The sequence below is a fragment of the Sardina pilchardus genome, chromosome 1 (assembly GCF_963854185.1).
Source record: "Sardina pilchardus chromosome 1, fSarPil1.1, whole genome shotgun sequence".
In the NCBI taxonomy this organism is placed as follows: Eukaryota; Metazoa; Chordata; class Actinopteri; order Clupeiformes; family Clupeidae; genus Sardina; species Sardina pilchardus.
The window spans coordinates 37,325,961-37,340,530 of record NC_084994.1 but is presented as its reverse complement, the minus strand read 5'-3'; the positions used below and the strand labels follow the sequence as shown (position 1 = coordinate 37,340,530).

Below are 14,570 nucleotides of genomic sequence, written 5' to 3'. Positions count from 1 at the left end.
TTTTACTGACCTCAGTTTCTGGAGTTTGTAGTTTGGGTTTCTAAGACCAGAGAGCAGCTTCTCTTCTGATGTTTGCAGATCACAGCCACTCATGTCCAACTCACTCAGTTGAGAAATATATGACAGCAGAACTGAGACCACAACCTCAGAGGAGCTGTGTTTGAGTCTACAGCTGACGAGTCTAGAGTGAGAGAATAAAAAACAGTATAAACAACATGTCCTCTATACTCCTTACATTCCCAAATATCTAAGCATTATCGCATGAGTGGGAGTGGTGCTGTTGGCCTATATCGCCACTGCTGTGGTTTGCCGTAGGCACGAAGCCGAGGGCTGAGTGCTGTAGGTAACCACAGCCGTGGCGATATAGGCCAACAACACCACGACCACGAATGCGATAACGCTTTTATACAACAGTTCCATTGGCAACAAAAAAACATACCAGAGTGCATTTTTAAAGGGATAGTTCGGGTTTTAAGACACGAAGTTATATGGGTTCCCTGTCAGCAACGTTGTGCATCAGCACTGACTTACCCCCCGACAGCGTCCTGTGAGCCGAGATCCAGCCGGTTTTTGATCGTTTTTGATGCTGAAGAAAGTAGTCCAGCAAGTTGCTGGGGTCACGAAAGAAAAGTGTTTTTCTTCTCAAAACCATATGCGTTCAAAAGAGTGATATATTTGCACCACAAAAACGTTGTCCAGGAAAAATTCAAACCTCGTTATCACTTGGCACTATTTTTCTCGATTCCTATCACTGCGCGCTACTGACAGCTGGACAACGTTTTTGTGGTGCAAAATTATCACTCTTTTGAATGCATATGGTTTTGAGAAGAAAAGCACTTTACTTTCGTGACCCCAGCAACTTGCCGGACTACTTTCTTCAGCATCAAAAACGATCAAAAACCGTCTGGATCTCGGCTCACAGGACGCTGTCGGGGGGTAAGTCAGTGCTGATGCACAACGTTGCTGACAGGGAACCCATATAACTTCGTGTCTTAAAACCCGAACTATCCCTTTAAGGAAGGATAATTTATTTTTTGCTATTGTTTTTTTTAGCCCAGTTCCTCTGCTATGCGAAGTAGGCCTAGCTCAGAACGTGTGTGGTTGTTAAATCAAAGAACATGGACAACCGTCTCTCGATACATTAGCGGAGTGAGCGGACATTAGCTGTGAAGAGTCACCAGTGGTGATATTGCTTAATATCACCACTGATAGAACGCGTCTCGTCCAATCAGATATTGCTAAATCGTTTGACCGGACCTAACTGTTGCATAAGATATGATATACTGTTCATTAGATCAAACAGAAAGCACATGTCTGTGTGCACTGTCCAAAATACAGACCTCACTTTACAGTCTTGATTCAGTGGTTGATGGAGCAGTTCTCCTCCACAGTCCTGAAGCTCACTGTCACTGATGTCCAGCTCTCTTAGATGGGAGTTTGCCCACTGAAGAGTTGAGGCCAAAAATCGTCCATTTAGTTTACAGCCAACAAGTCTGTAAGAACATAAACAATGTAACAGAGAATCACACAGAGAGCAATCAGAGACCAATCAGGAGTGAAACACAGCTGTTGTTATTGTCTGGTTAATACACTCTACAGTTAACTGAGCTATACACGAGACATATCAGGTCTATGACAACATCAACATTGCCACAAGAATAAAAGCCAGTGTTTCACAAATTCATGTCTTGATTCTAGCAGAAAACAACAGTGACATTATTTTAAGTTCAACACTGTGAATGTGCACATGTGTAGGCCTATGTGTCAGAGTTCTACTGACCTCAGTTTCTCCAGTTTGCAATGTGGGTTAGTAAGACCAGAGAGCTGCTTCTCTTCTGATGTTTGCAGATCACAGCCACTCATGTCCAACTCACTCAGTTGAGAAATATATGACTGCAGAACTGAGACCACAACCTCAGAGGAGCTGTGTTTGAGTCTACAGCTGATGAGTCTACAGAAAGAGAGGAAAACACCATAAGCAACATGGCCTTTATACTCCTTATATTCCCCGATATGAAAATGCAGAAAAAATATGGACTGTTTATTAGATCAAATAGAAAGCACATGTCTGTGTGCACTGTCCAAAATACAGACCTCACTTTACAGTCTTGATTCAGTGGTTGATGGAGCAGTTCTCCTCCACAGTCCAGAAGCTCACTGTCACTGATGTCCAGGTCTCTTAGATGGGAGTTTGCCCACTGAAGAGTCACAGCCAGAAATCTTCCTCTCAGTTTACTGCCAACAAGTCTGTAAGAATATAGACCATGAAACACAAAACATGCAATCAGAGACCAGTCAAGAGTGAAACAGATTTTGTTGTTGTCCTATTAATATACTCTACAGTTAACTGAGCTCTATATGGGACACATAAGTAACAGGTCTTGGACCAACTCTCTCACATCAACATTGACACAAAAACAAAAGACACTGTTTCACAAATTCATGTTTTGATTCTAGTAGGAAATAACAGTGACACTCTTCTATGTCCAATATGTGAATGTGTAGATAAGGCCTGTGTGTCCTTCAGAGTTCTACTGACCTCAGCTTCTTCAGTTGACAGTTTGGGTTTTTAAGATCAGAGGGCAGCTTCTCGTCTGATGTTTGAAGATCACAGCCACTCATGTCCAACTCACTCAGTTGAGAAATATATGACTGCAGAACTGAGACCACAACCTCAGAGGAGCTGTATCTGAGTTTACACCTGGTAAGTCTACAGAGAGGAAAACACCATGAGCAACATGTCCTCTACACTCCTTACATTCCCAAATATGAAATGGTAAATAAGGGTGTTAGCCATTTATTACTTTAAGCAGAAATACCAGTCTGTGTGCACTGTGCAAAATACAGACCTCACTTTACAGTCTTGATTCAGTGGCTGATGGAGCAGTTCTCCTCCACAGTCCTGAAGCTCACTGTCACTGATGTCCAGCTCTCTTAGGTGGGAGTTTGCCCCCTGGTGGGCCAAGGCCAAAAAGCTTCCTCTAAGTTTACAGCCAACAAGTCTGTAAAACAGAATCACAAATACTGAAATCAAAGACAACATATCTATCAAAGGTAAACAGTGATGCTGTCATTGTCTGATTAGGACAGTCTACTTTTGACACCAAATAGTCTACGACATTAGTGTCTGCCAATGCAATCAAGAATATTACTGACCTCAGTGTCTGCAGTTTGCAGTTTGAACTCTGTAGAGCAGAGACCAGTTTTTCTCCTGACACCTGCAGGTCATTCTGACTCAGGTCCAGCTCTCTTAAGGGGCAGTTTGCAGACTGCAGAGCTGAGGCCATAATCTCCAAGGGCTTCGCTGTTAGCTCACAATCAGCAAGTCTGCAAGAGAGGCAGAAGTGTATAAAAAGGTCAAGTAAAATCTACAGGAAGACTGAGACAGGGAAATAATATAACTGCCCAATATACAGTGTGTGAGGGATAAGTGTAGAGAATAATATGAGGAGGGAATTGATACAACTTTAACAGTTAAAATGACATTGATTCTGCTAGTTGGTCTTAATAATGATTCCCATATTGTTTCCTGTTCAATGTTCTGTGTGGTAAAATCACAAACTAAAAATCAGAGAGGATACTGAAGAGTAGATCAGTAATGCTGTTCTTGTCTGGTTCACACCGTCTACACACAACACAACAACCTCACAGGGTTTATCTGACCGTTTACAACAAGTCTTTAAATGTAATGCAATGTGATTCCATTTTCTTTGTACTGTTTACAATAGTAGACAAGAAAGAAATTATTTAACACACAGGTACTTAAAATATATTGGGTCCTTATAAATCCTTAAAGAAACAGAATTCACCCAATAACACCAACCTAAGTGTCTCCATCTTACAGTGTGGATTCAGTGCTTCAGAGCCCAGCTTTCCTCCACAATCCCCCAGAGTATTCTTACTCAGGTCCAGCTCTCTCAGATGGGAGTTTACTGACTGCAGAGCAAAGCCCAAAATGTCACCAGACTTCTCAGTGAGTCCACAGCCAACAAGCCTGTAAAGTACAGTTGACATGATGGTTAAACATATATTCAGAAAAAACACAGAAATAAAATACATCAATGAAGAGTCTTTGTCTAATTGTATTCAACCTCAGTGCCTCCAGTTTGCAGTTTGGACTCTGTAGAGCAGTGGGCAGCTTTTCTACTGAATTTGCCAGGTAATTCTGACTCAGGTCCAGCTCTCTTAAGGGGGAGTTTGCAGACTGCAGAGCTGAGATCACAATCTCACAGGACTTCTCTGATAGCTTACAGTCAACAAGTCTGAAAGAGAGGAAAAAGAGGATAAAAAAGTAATGTGTCATGTTTAAAGGTATACCATGCAGGTTTAGGTATTTTGGGGCGACTGTAGGACTCCTTCTATAGTAAGGACTGAATAGGACTCAAACACACACACACACACACACACACACACACACACACACACACACACACACACACACACACACACACACACACACACACACACACACACACACACACACACACACACACACACCACACTTACTTCAATAAACTGTTGTTAGATTGCTCTGTGTGAACTACTGTTCTCTGTGCAGGCTATATGTTTTATCTTACATGTAATGGCAGACTAAAGGCAATCAGCCTACATACTGGTAATATATGAGTTCAAGCTAGAACCTTCAGAATGTGCAGTGTGTGTAATGATTGAAGTGCTTATTTTGACACTCACAGAGCCTTTCTGCAACATCTCACAGCTGGCACAAGTCTCCTCCGTCCCTCATCTGAGGTTTTGTATTTCTTTAGGTCAAACTCATCCAGCACCTCATCAGACATCAGAAGCACATGAGCCAAGGCTGAGCAGTGAGCCAGTGTGAGCTGTTTCACAGCACCTTTCTCTGCCTTCAGGAAAGCCTGGATTTCATCATGGACAGAACAGTCATGCATTTCCACCAGGCAGTGGAACAGGTTGATGCACCGTTCAGGAGAGATATTTTGTCTCTGCATCACCTTCAGGTTCCTCAATGTTTTCTTCACACTCTCTGGGCTGCTGTGTGTGTGTGTCAGGAGGCCTAGCAAAAGGCTCTGATTTGACACCAGAGAAATGCCATGAAGAAAGCGAACAAACAAATCAAGGTGTCCATTCTTGCTTTCTAAAGCTTTGTTCACAGCATTCTTCAGCAGCTCATCGAGAGGCACATCTGGTAAAGACCAGGGCTTGGTGCTAACAAATGATTTCAGGACCTCAATGTTCTTACTCAAGTAGGAGGAAAACAAATGAAGTGCAGCAAGAAACTCCTGGATGCTCAGATGGACAAAGCAGTAGACTTTCTTGTAATGAAACACACATTCCTCCCTGAAGATCTCAGTGCACATGCCAGAGTACACTGAAGCTTCACTGACATCAATGCCACACTCTCTCAGGTCCTCCTCATAGAACATGAGATTGCCATTATCCAGATTCTTGAAAGCCAGCTCTGCTAGTTTCAATATGACACCCTTATGTGATTCTAGGAGGCTCTGTCTATCGGTCTCACTTTCCTCTTGATACTTCTGGCCCTTCCTTGTGGTCTGGATGAGCAGAAAGTGTATGAACATCTCAGTCAGAGTTTTGGGGGCTTCCTTCCCATCATCCTGTTCCAGTATTTTCTGAAGGACAGTGGCTGAGATCCAACAGAAGACTGGCATGTAGCACATGATGTGAAGGCTCCTGGTTGCCGTAATGTGTGAGATGATTCTGTTGGCTTGATTCTGGTTACTGACTCTCTTCCTGAAGTACTCCTCCTTTTGTGGGTCACTGAATCCTCGTACTTCCGTTATCTGACTGATGCACTGAGAAGGGACCTGACTGGTTGCTGCTGGTCGGGAGGTTATCCAAAGGAGAGCAGAGGGAAGCAGAGTTCCCTGAATGAGGCTCGTTATCAGCACATCCACTGATGATGTTTGTGTTGCATCAGACAACTTCTGGTTCTCTTGGAAATTCAGTGGAAGTCTACTCTCATCCAGACCATCAAATATGAACACAATGTGGCAATCTTTGTATTCATCCTCTTGTAGCTCTCTAAGCTCAGGGTGGAAGTCAAGCAGGAGCCTGTGAAGACTGTACTGATCATGTTGGACCAAATTCAGCTCACGGAACGGAAGCACAAACATGAAATCCACATCCTGGTTAGCTCCGTCCTCTGCCCAGTCAAGGATGAACTTCTGCACTGAGACAGTTTTTCCAATGCCAGCAATCCCCTTGGTCATGACAGTTCTGATGTGTCTCTCCTGTCCAGGTAAGGGCTTGAAGATATCATTACACTTGATTGCTATGTCATCTGTAGTTTGTGGTCTGGATGCTGACTCCACCTGCCAAACCTCATGCTCATTATTCACCCCTTCACTCTCTCCCTCTGTGATGTAGAGCTCTGTGTAGATCTTGTTCAGGAGTGTTTGAGTCCCTGATCTTATGATGCCTTCACATATGCTCTCAAACCTCCTCTTCATACTGGCTTTATGGGTCATCAGTACTCTGTTCAGGACATGGTTGTCTATTTGGCAATACACAGACAAACAAACCAAAACATGAACATTATTAATAACTAACTGGCCTAAAATACATTTCTTTAGCATAAGAACACTTGGATAAAATAACATTTTATTATCTTCACAGATAACAGATTGTATAACATTTTGATTTCGTTCAAATAAATTGTCTCTTCATCCAAGCACAAGCGCCGATCATGGACACATATGATAAATATTTAAAGACTCACCTGTTAGTTTGGCCCTTTTGACTGGAGCATGCAGATGGGTGCTGCCTCTCATAACTGTGTGTTCATCTAAACGAGGCTGTGAAGAGATCTGTGCTGTCTGGATGTGTGGATAAAGAGGGTGCTGGATGTGTGGATGATTATGCTGCCCCATGGCTGAGTCTGAGTACTGAGGATGCTGTCCCGTGTCTGTGTGTGGGTATGGAGGAACTTGTGCCATGTTAGAGTTCAGATGAAGTGCCATTTCACTGTGTTGGTATGGCGAAGGTTGTGCCATGGCTGCAGGTGGGTATAAGTGAGGTCGTGCCATGGCTGTCGGTGGGTATAGGTGAGGTTGTGCCATGGCTGTAGGTTGGTATAGGTGAGGTTGTATCATGGTTGTAGGTGGGTATAGGTGAGGTTGTGGCATGGTTGTATGTGGATATACAAGTGGTTGTGCCATAGTTGTGTCAGGGTTTGTAAAGGGTTGTGTTCTGGGTCTCTTTCTGCACTGGGGACAGTTGTAGTCTCCTGATGGACCAGACTGGCTCCAGTAGCTGCTGATGCACTGCCTGCAGAAACTGTGTCCACAGCTGGTGATGACTGGGTCCCTCAGTAGCTGCTCACACACTCCACACCTGGACTGATCCTGGGTCAGGGTATTCCTACTCCCACTGCAGAGACACAATAGTTGATAATTGAATGAATAAACTACACACCGTTGCGTTGTCAATGTGAGACACCTATTGTAATTTATTGCAATTTCCACAATATCATACTTAGTCAAAGACTGGACTAGCCTACTATGCTTAACTTAGCTCTGTCTAATAATGAATTGTGCTGAAAGCAGACAGGCACACAATTATGCTGCTCACATTTACATATGTCTGCAAGGCGGGGTTTAAAACATTACTGTCAAAGTATAAGAAGCCTGTTTAACATTCAAAGACAGTCATTGCACTTGTCAAGAGTGAATATCATTTTAGTGAGCTGTTTGAGACAGGAGACCAAAAATAAATAGGCGGTCAATAGTAAAACGACTCGTCGGCTAAAGAAATTGCAATAGACTCATTTTCATGGTTGATTACATTGACTGAGTCAATTAATCACGGCAGCACTAGTGATGTATAGATTCCCTTTGATGGTCAAGTAGAGCATACCATAATGTGTCTTTCTTTCTAAAACTGTTTCCAAGGCAGACACACACACACACACAGTTCTCAGGGGTATAGGTAGGGTTGTGCCGATGAATGATGGGATGCAACCATTGTGATACCACGCCCCCACATTCCTGCTGTAGACTAACCCAGGTTAAAACATTAAAAAAAGCCTTTCCCTGAAAATTAATTCCTGCTGTAGAATAACCCAGGTTAAAACATTAAAAAAAAGCCTTTCCCTGAAAATTAATTTGAGCCTAGAACTGATGTATATGTAGGGTATGTATGTGTCAGCCAAAGAGACGCATTAGTCTATGTGAGACTACCGTCTTGTTCAAATAATTCCTGATTGAAACGTGAATGTGTTATTGTCTTTTTTACATGTCTCACGGTATAGCCTACAGTACAGTATATTGAACGTCAAATATGTAGCCAAATGTTTTAGCAGAAAATAGTCCTAATGCAGGGATTCCCAAACTGTGGTAGCCTACGCGTACTCATCGTGGATATCATGTTTTTTTAAACAACAAAAACAGAAAGGAGGAAGCTAGGAGTTATTTCGGATGGGTAAGAACAAGGCAACATTAACAAACTAAAAGGTAATTTTAGCCTTTATAGGGCTATAAAGTTGTCCAAACGAATACATCCTTGTCAGGCGTTGTTGAATCACCTTGAATCAGATTGTGGTGGTCCACTGCTGGAATTGGCAAGGGGATCCAACAGTGGTGTACTGTGTTTGGTTTTCGGCAAACATAGTACTTGGAGTTCAGTGCAGAAACACATCTGGAATATTCTGCTACCATGTCAAAAAAGGTTTTATGGTCAGATTGAAGACTAAGAGATTGAACTTTTTGGACTGAACTCCAGAAGCTATGTTTGGCGAAAACCAAACATAGTACACCACCCACAACACACCATACCTACTCTGAAGCATGGTGGAGGCAACATAATGTTGTGGGGATGTTTCTCTTCAGCCGGGACTGGGCAATTTGTCAGGATAGAAGGGGAAATATAGAACATAATATAATAGAATAGAATATATACTTTTTTGATCCCGTGAGGGAAATTCAATTCCTTGCATTTAACCCAATTTAACCGAATTAGTGAACACACAGCACACAGTGAACACGCAGTGAGGGGTTAGGTGCCTTGCTCAAGGTGCCATGGTGGACTGGTTGGGGATCGAACCGGCAACCCTCCAGTTACAAGCCCGAAGCCCTAACCAGTACACCACGGCTGCCCCCAAAATAGAGCAGTGCATCACCGTTCCCAATAGAATTGACTGAATTTGAACAATTCTGCAAGGAAGATTGGGCAAATATTCCTCAATCTAGGTGTGCAACGCTAATAGAGACATACCCAAACAGATTAATGGCTGCAATGAAAGCAAAAGGAAGCTCTACAAAGTATTACATTTTCCAATCTACATTTACATTTTCCAAGCTCTACAAAGTATTACATTTTCTAATTTTTAATTTTTCCCATTATTTTGATCTTGTACAGCTAAACGTGTACATAAAGCCAGAAAAATATTTGTATTGGGTTTTGATTTCAGGCTGTAAGACAAATAAAGTAACTATTTCAAAGGATGATTTTGTATAGTCACTGTAGATGTGATAGCTGAAAACTCACCTTGGATCAGATGGTGGTCCACTGCTGAAATTACCAAGAGGTTCCATGGACCGGTCACTCTTCATAGACAAACAGCTGGGCACTGGAGACACTGGTCTGTGTGTCTGTGGTCTGGTTATAAGCAGACAGAATAACAGTTTAACACACACACACACACACACACACACACTTCTCGAGAGTATAGGTGCAATATCTGAAATCTCACCTTGGATCAGATGGTGGTGGTGCACTGCTGAAATTGGCAAGGGGATCCATGGACCGGTCACTCTTCATAGACACACAGCTGGGCACTGGAGACACTGGTCTGTGTGTCTGTGGTCTGGTTATAAGCAGACAGAATAACAGTTTAAGTTAAAGACACACACACACACAGACACACGTTGTCCGCTACTTTTAACTTTTAACACACACACATTGTCTCTTACTTTTAAAGAGACCCTATGCAACTTTTTCATAGTCATAAAATCGCTTAGAAATCGTTGTTTTGCTTGACTGACCAGTTTTATCGAAAACAGTAATATTTCCGTCCGCCCCCAGTGTCCCTATCAGCTATTGCAACCTTGCAGTTTGTCCAGGAGGCGATCGCTCCTTGTTTACATCTGGAAGGCTGAGACGTGTAAGGAACAAGAAGAACCACGCTTGCAATTTATATATTTATATATAGCCTATACAGTAAGTATAAATATACACGGTAAAGCTGTCGGGGAAGCTCTGCAGAGAAATATGCAAGCATAAAACGAGCGAAAACAAAAAACGAAACAGATACCGGAGACAAAATTGCCAATCCTGCATAGTGGCTCTTTAACACGCACACACAAGAAGTTGTCCGTTACTTTTACACACACACACACACACACACACACACACACACACACACACACACACACACACACACACACACACACACACACACACACACTTCTCGAGAGTATACATGTAGGTGCAATATCTGAAATCTAACCTCGGATCAGATGGTGGTGGTCCACTGCTGAAATTAGCAAGAGGATCCATGGACCGGTCACTCTTCATAGACACACAGCTGGGCACTGGAGACACTGGTCTGTGTGTCTGTGGTCTGGTTACATAAGCAGACAGAATAACAGTTTAACACACACACACAGACACACACACACACAACATGCTATCTTATTCTTTTTCACACACACACCAGATATTGTCTCTTACTTTTTTTATTTTTAAGTATATTTTTTCTGCGTTTTTTGTCTTTATTTGGACAGGACAGTGAAGACTGCAGGACATGGACATGACTGTAGGTCGGACTCGAACCTGGGTCCCCGTAGGTGCTGGGACCCATTTATGGTATGGCCATAGTGCCCCCCGTCTCACACACACACACACACACACACACCAGGTGTTGTCTCTTAAAACACCCACCCACACACACACAGACAGACAGCTGGGCACTGGAGACACTGGTCTGTGTGTCTGTGGTCTGGTTACATAAGGAGACAGAATCACTCCTTAACTCAACACACAAAGACACACACAATATGCTTTCTTGTTCTTTTTCCAGAGAGACAAACACCCACCCACACACACACACACACACACACACACACACACACACACACACACACACACACACCAGGTGTTGTCTCTTAAAACACCCACCCCCACACACAGACAGACAGCTGGGCACTGGAGACACTGGTCTGTGTGTCAGTGGTCTGGTTACATAAGGAGACAGAATCACTCCTTAACTCAACACACACAGACACACACAATATGCTTTCTTGTTCTTTTTCCAGAGAGACAAACACCCACACACACCCACACACCCACCCACCCACCCACCCACACACACACACACACACACACACACACACACACACACACACACACACACACACACACACACACACACACACACACACACACACACACACACACACACACACACACACACACACACACACACACACGACCAGGAAATTTGCCACTCTCCCCCTCACATTTTTTTATCATGTTAAACATGGAAGGGGATGGTAGTAAGGGTTCGCACTCTGAAAAAATATAGACAAAGTCTTTGCTGAAGAAAAAACTCTTTTACTGGGTCAACATGGAAGGGGCACATCAGTGAATCTGGAATCTGTGGCAGGCCAATAAGTGTGAGAAGGATAGGGAATGGCCAATGTAAGTGGTTAATGTGTGGAGGGGGAGGGTCCTAGAGACAATGGAGCGCACGTAAACGTCTGTGGGAAGGAGACATCACAACCTGCTCCGTGCGTCTGAACAATGAGTATGTGAACTAATGACTCGTTCTTCTGACCTGTGGCCAGTGTGCTGGTGCCAGAGTCTACAGTGTCACAGTCGGATGCTGATTCAGAGTCAGAGTGTTTGTGTGGCGAAAAAAAGGCCCTCTCTGACTGAACTGTGACGAGGGGGCGTTGCCAAAAAAACAATATAGTACAGTTGTAGCCTACAAGAAGTTACCTGATGTAGTGTTATCAAACAAACACAGATCGCCGCCAGTGCGCACAATATATCTATGATAATAACTTTATCATACTGTAGTTCCAATACAATGCCATGAAAGTGAAAGTCAATTTTCTGGAAGTGGTCAAATATAGAGCTTAAATACTGTAAGCAATATTGCTTGCAGGGCAGGGCTAAAGTTGCTCGGGCAACTGCCCATCTGCCCTCTCTGACTGAACTGTCCCTTACAAAAAAAAAAATGGATGATTGCAGGTTGACTTCGTGAAACTTTGGACATTCAAATTCTATTAGAAAACATTGAGTAGTCTTGCCTACACTAGTGTAGCATAAGCACTACTTAGAAGCATATTTCCAATCATTAACGTGAACAATATTAGACAGCTAATCTTATGCTGCATATTGCATGTGAAAACATAATATAAAATTTTTTTAAATCCCCTTTGTAATCCATGTTCAGATATTAATTTTAAAACCAGACAACCTCACTATAATTGAATGTTGAATAAAGTATCTCTCTATAACTAGAAATGCAATTCCAAGGAATTACCAGTGCATGAAAATGCAAAAATAGATAGATAATGTAGATATGGTTACTAAGGTGTAGCTAGGGTAAACATGGTAGTTGCATAGTTTACAGAGAGTTGATAGTGTGAAGGTAGACAGTTTAAAGCTGAAACATTCCAGTTCTAATTTAACTAATGATTTCTATTCATGTTAAAATGTTAACTATGGTAACAATGATAACCAGGTTGATTGGTTAACTTAGCTACTGATTTCATGCAGTTATGGTAAAAATGTTAACTATGCTAACTATGCTCACAGTTCTAACCAGGTTGATTAGCTAACTTAGCTAATGATTTCTAACAGTTATGCTAAAAATGCTAACTATGGTAACAATGTTAACTTAAACTAACATTGCTTACCAGGTTGATTAGCTAACTTAACTGATGATTTCTAGCAATAATGCTAAAAATGCTAACTATGCTAACAATGTTAAATATGCTAACAATGCTAACCAGGTTGATTAGCTAACTTAGTTGATGATTTTTTGCAGTTATGCTAAAAATGCTAACTATGCTAAACATGCTAACCAGGTTGATTAGCTAACTTAGCCAATCATTTCTAGCAGTTATGCTAAAAATGCTAACTATGCTAACCATGCTAACTAGCTAACTTGCTAGTGCGGATTTTATTTTTAAACATTTGTTGCAAGGGTATTCATTGTGGCCACTATCAGGAAACAAGAAGTTACTGCAGTGTAATCATGTTGGTTGCTATGGAAACGGTCATAAACGCTTAATTTTAATGGTTGCTATGTTGGTTGCTAGGTACATGGAGGTTTCATGTAGTTGACTGGAGGCATAGTTGATGATAACTGACAGTTGGAATGGTTGAACAGTTAAATAGTTGAGTAGTTTCAATGGTTAAATGATTTAATGGTGTATTATTGCAGTGAGGACTTTTATTTTGAAACAGTTGTGGACAGAGGAAACAGTTAACAGGATATGTAGTCTTCAGAGAGATTGTATGCTTATAGCCAGAGAAACTGACAGTTGATACAGGTGTAATCAATTTAATTTAAGAGCCAGAGTGTATATGCTTTAAGCCTGAGACAGAGTAAATAATTTAAAAGTTGAATGTAGTCTAATTAATGTTGATAGACAGAGAGTTTAATGGATGTTGATAGACAGTTTAATGGGTGGATGAGTGAATGGTCTGAAGAAGATGAATGGATAGAAAGTTGGATGGAATGTGCCTTATATTCTTGTAGAATGGAGAGACACAGCTCTACTGAGAGTAGTGGATACAGATACAGGTGTAATCAATTTAACTGGCTAGTCTTAAGAGAGCCAGGGTGTGCTCTTAAAGCCTGAGACGGAGTAGATTGTTTAAAAGTTGAATGTAGATCGTCTAATTGATGTTGATAGGCAGACTGTTTAGAATGGGTGGATGAGTGAATGGTTTGAAGAAGATGAATGGATAGAAAGTTGGATGGAATTAGGAAGACTTATGTTGATACAGTTGATACAGGGGAACAGAAAATGTAGTCTCAAGAGAGTCAGTGTATGCCTGAGAGAGAGCTGCTGCACCTGGACTGGCCACCTGGCGTAACATTCTAATTGCTGCCGTGATGTCATAAAGGGTAATGTTAAGTCTATGGGGAAATAGCTCAATGTTAAATCTATGGGGAAATCGTTTTTTAATTAATAGTTTAAAAAGTATAAAAGTTACAAAGTTGAAAAGTCATAGCACACATGTCCTAAGTAAGACCTACGTAACGCAGTTTGAATGAAGTTTCTATGTTAAACGGTTCAAGCTGATTTGCGTGCGTTAGAAGAATAACTAGAAATGCAATTCCAAGGAATTACCAGTGCATGAAAATGCAAAAATAGATAGATAATGTAGATATGGTTACTAAGGTGTAGCTAGGGTAAACATGGTGGTTGCATAGTTTACAGAGAGTTGATAGTGTGAAGGTAGACAGTTTAAAGATGAAACGTTCCAGTTCTAACTTAACTAATGATTTCTATTCATGTTAAAATGTTGATTAGCTAACTTAGCTAATGATTTCTAGCAGTTACGCTTAAAATGCTTACTATGCTAGCAATGCTAACAATGCTAACCAGGTT

At 41.7% G+C, this 14,570-nt stretch overlaps 1 protein-coding gene across 1 annotated transcript in view; it reads right to left on the bottom strand.

Moving 5' to 3' along the window:
* Positions 1 to 1,478: 1,478 nt before the first annotated feature.
* LOC134078581 (NACHT, LRR and PYD domains-containing protein 12-like) overlaps positions 1,479 to 14,570 on the bottom strand; it is a 34,281-nt gene continuing 21,189 nt past the window's right edge. The window contains exons 2-13 of the mRNA XM_062534606.1: positions 10,445 to 10,530; positions 9,689 to 9,802; positions 9,484 to 9,594; positions 7,183 to 7,368; positions 4,693 to 6,495; positions 4,092 to 4,262; positions 3,824 to 3,994; positions 3,157 to 3,327; positions 2,540 to 2,710; positions 2,095 to 2,247; positions 1,918 to 1,951; positions 1,479 to 1,493 (exon numbers count right to left, since the gene is read on the bottom strand). Coding sequence (XP_062390590.1) covers positions 1,479 to 1,493; positions 1,918 to 1,951; positions 2,095 to 2,247; positions 2,540 to 2,710; positions 3,157 to 3,327; positions 3,824 to 3,994; positions 4,092 to 4,262; positions 4,693 to 6,495; positions 7,183 to 7,368; positions 9,484 to 9,594; positions 9,689 to 9,802; positions 10,445 to 10,530 — 3,186 coding nt within the window. The remainder of the gene's footprint in view (positions 1,494 to 1,917; positions 1,952 to 2,094; positions 2,248 to 2,539; positions 2,711 to 3,156; positions 3,328 to 3,823; positions 3,995 to 4,091; positions 4,263 to 4,692; positions 6,496 to 7,182; positions 7,369 to 9,483; positions 9,595 to 9,688; positions 9,803 to 10,444; positions 10,531 to 14,570) is intronic.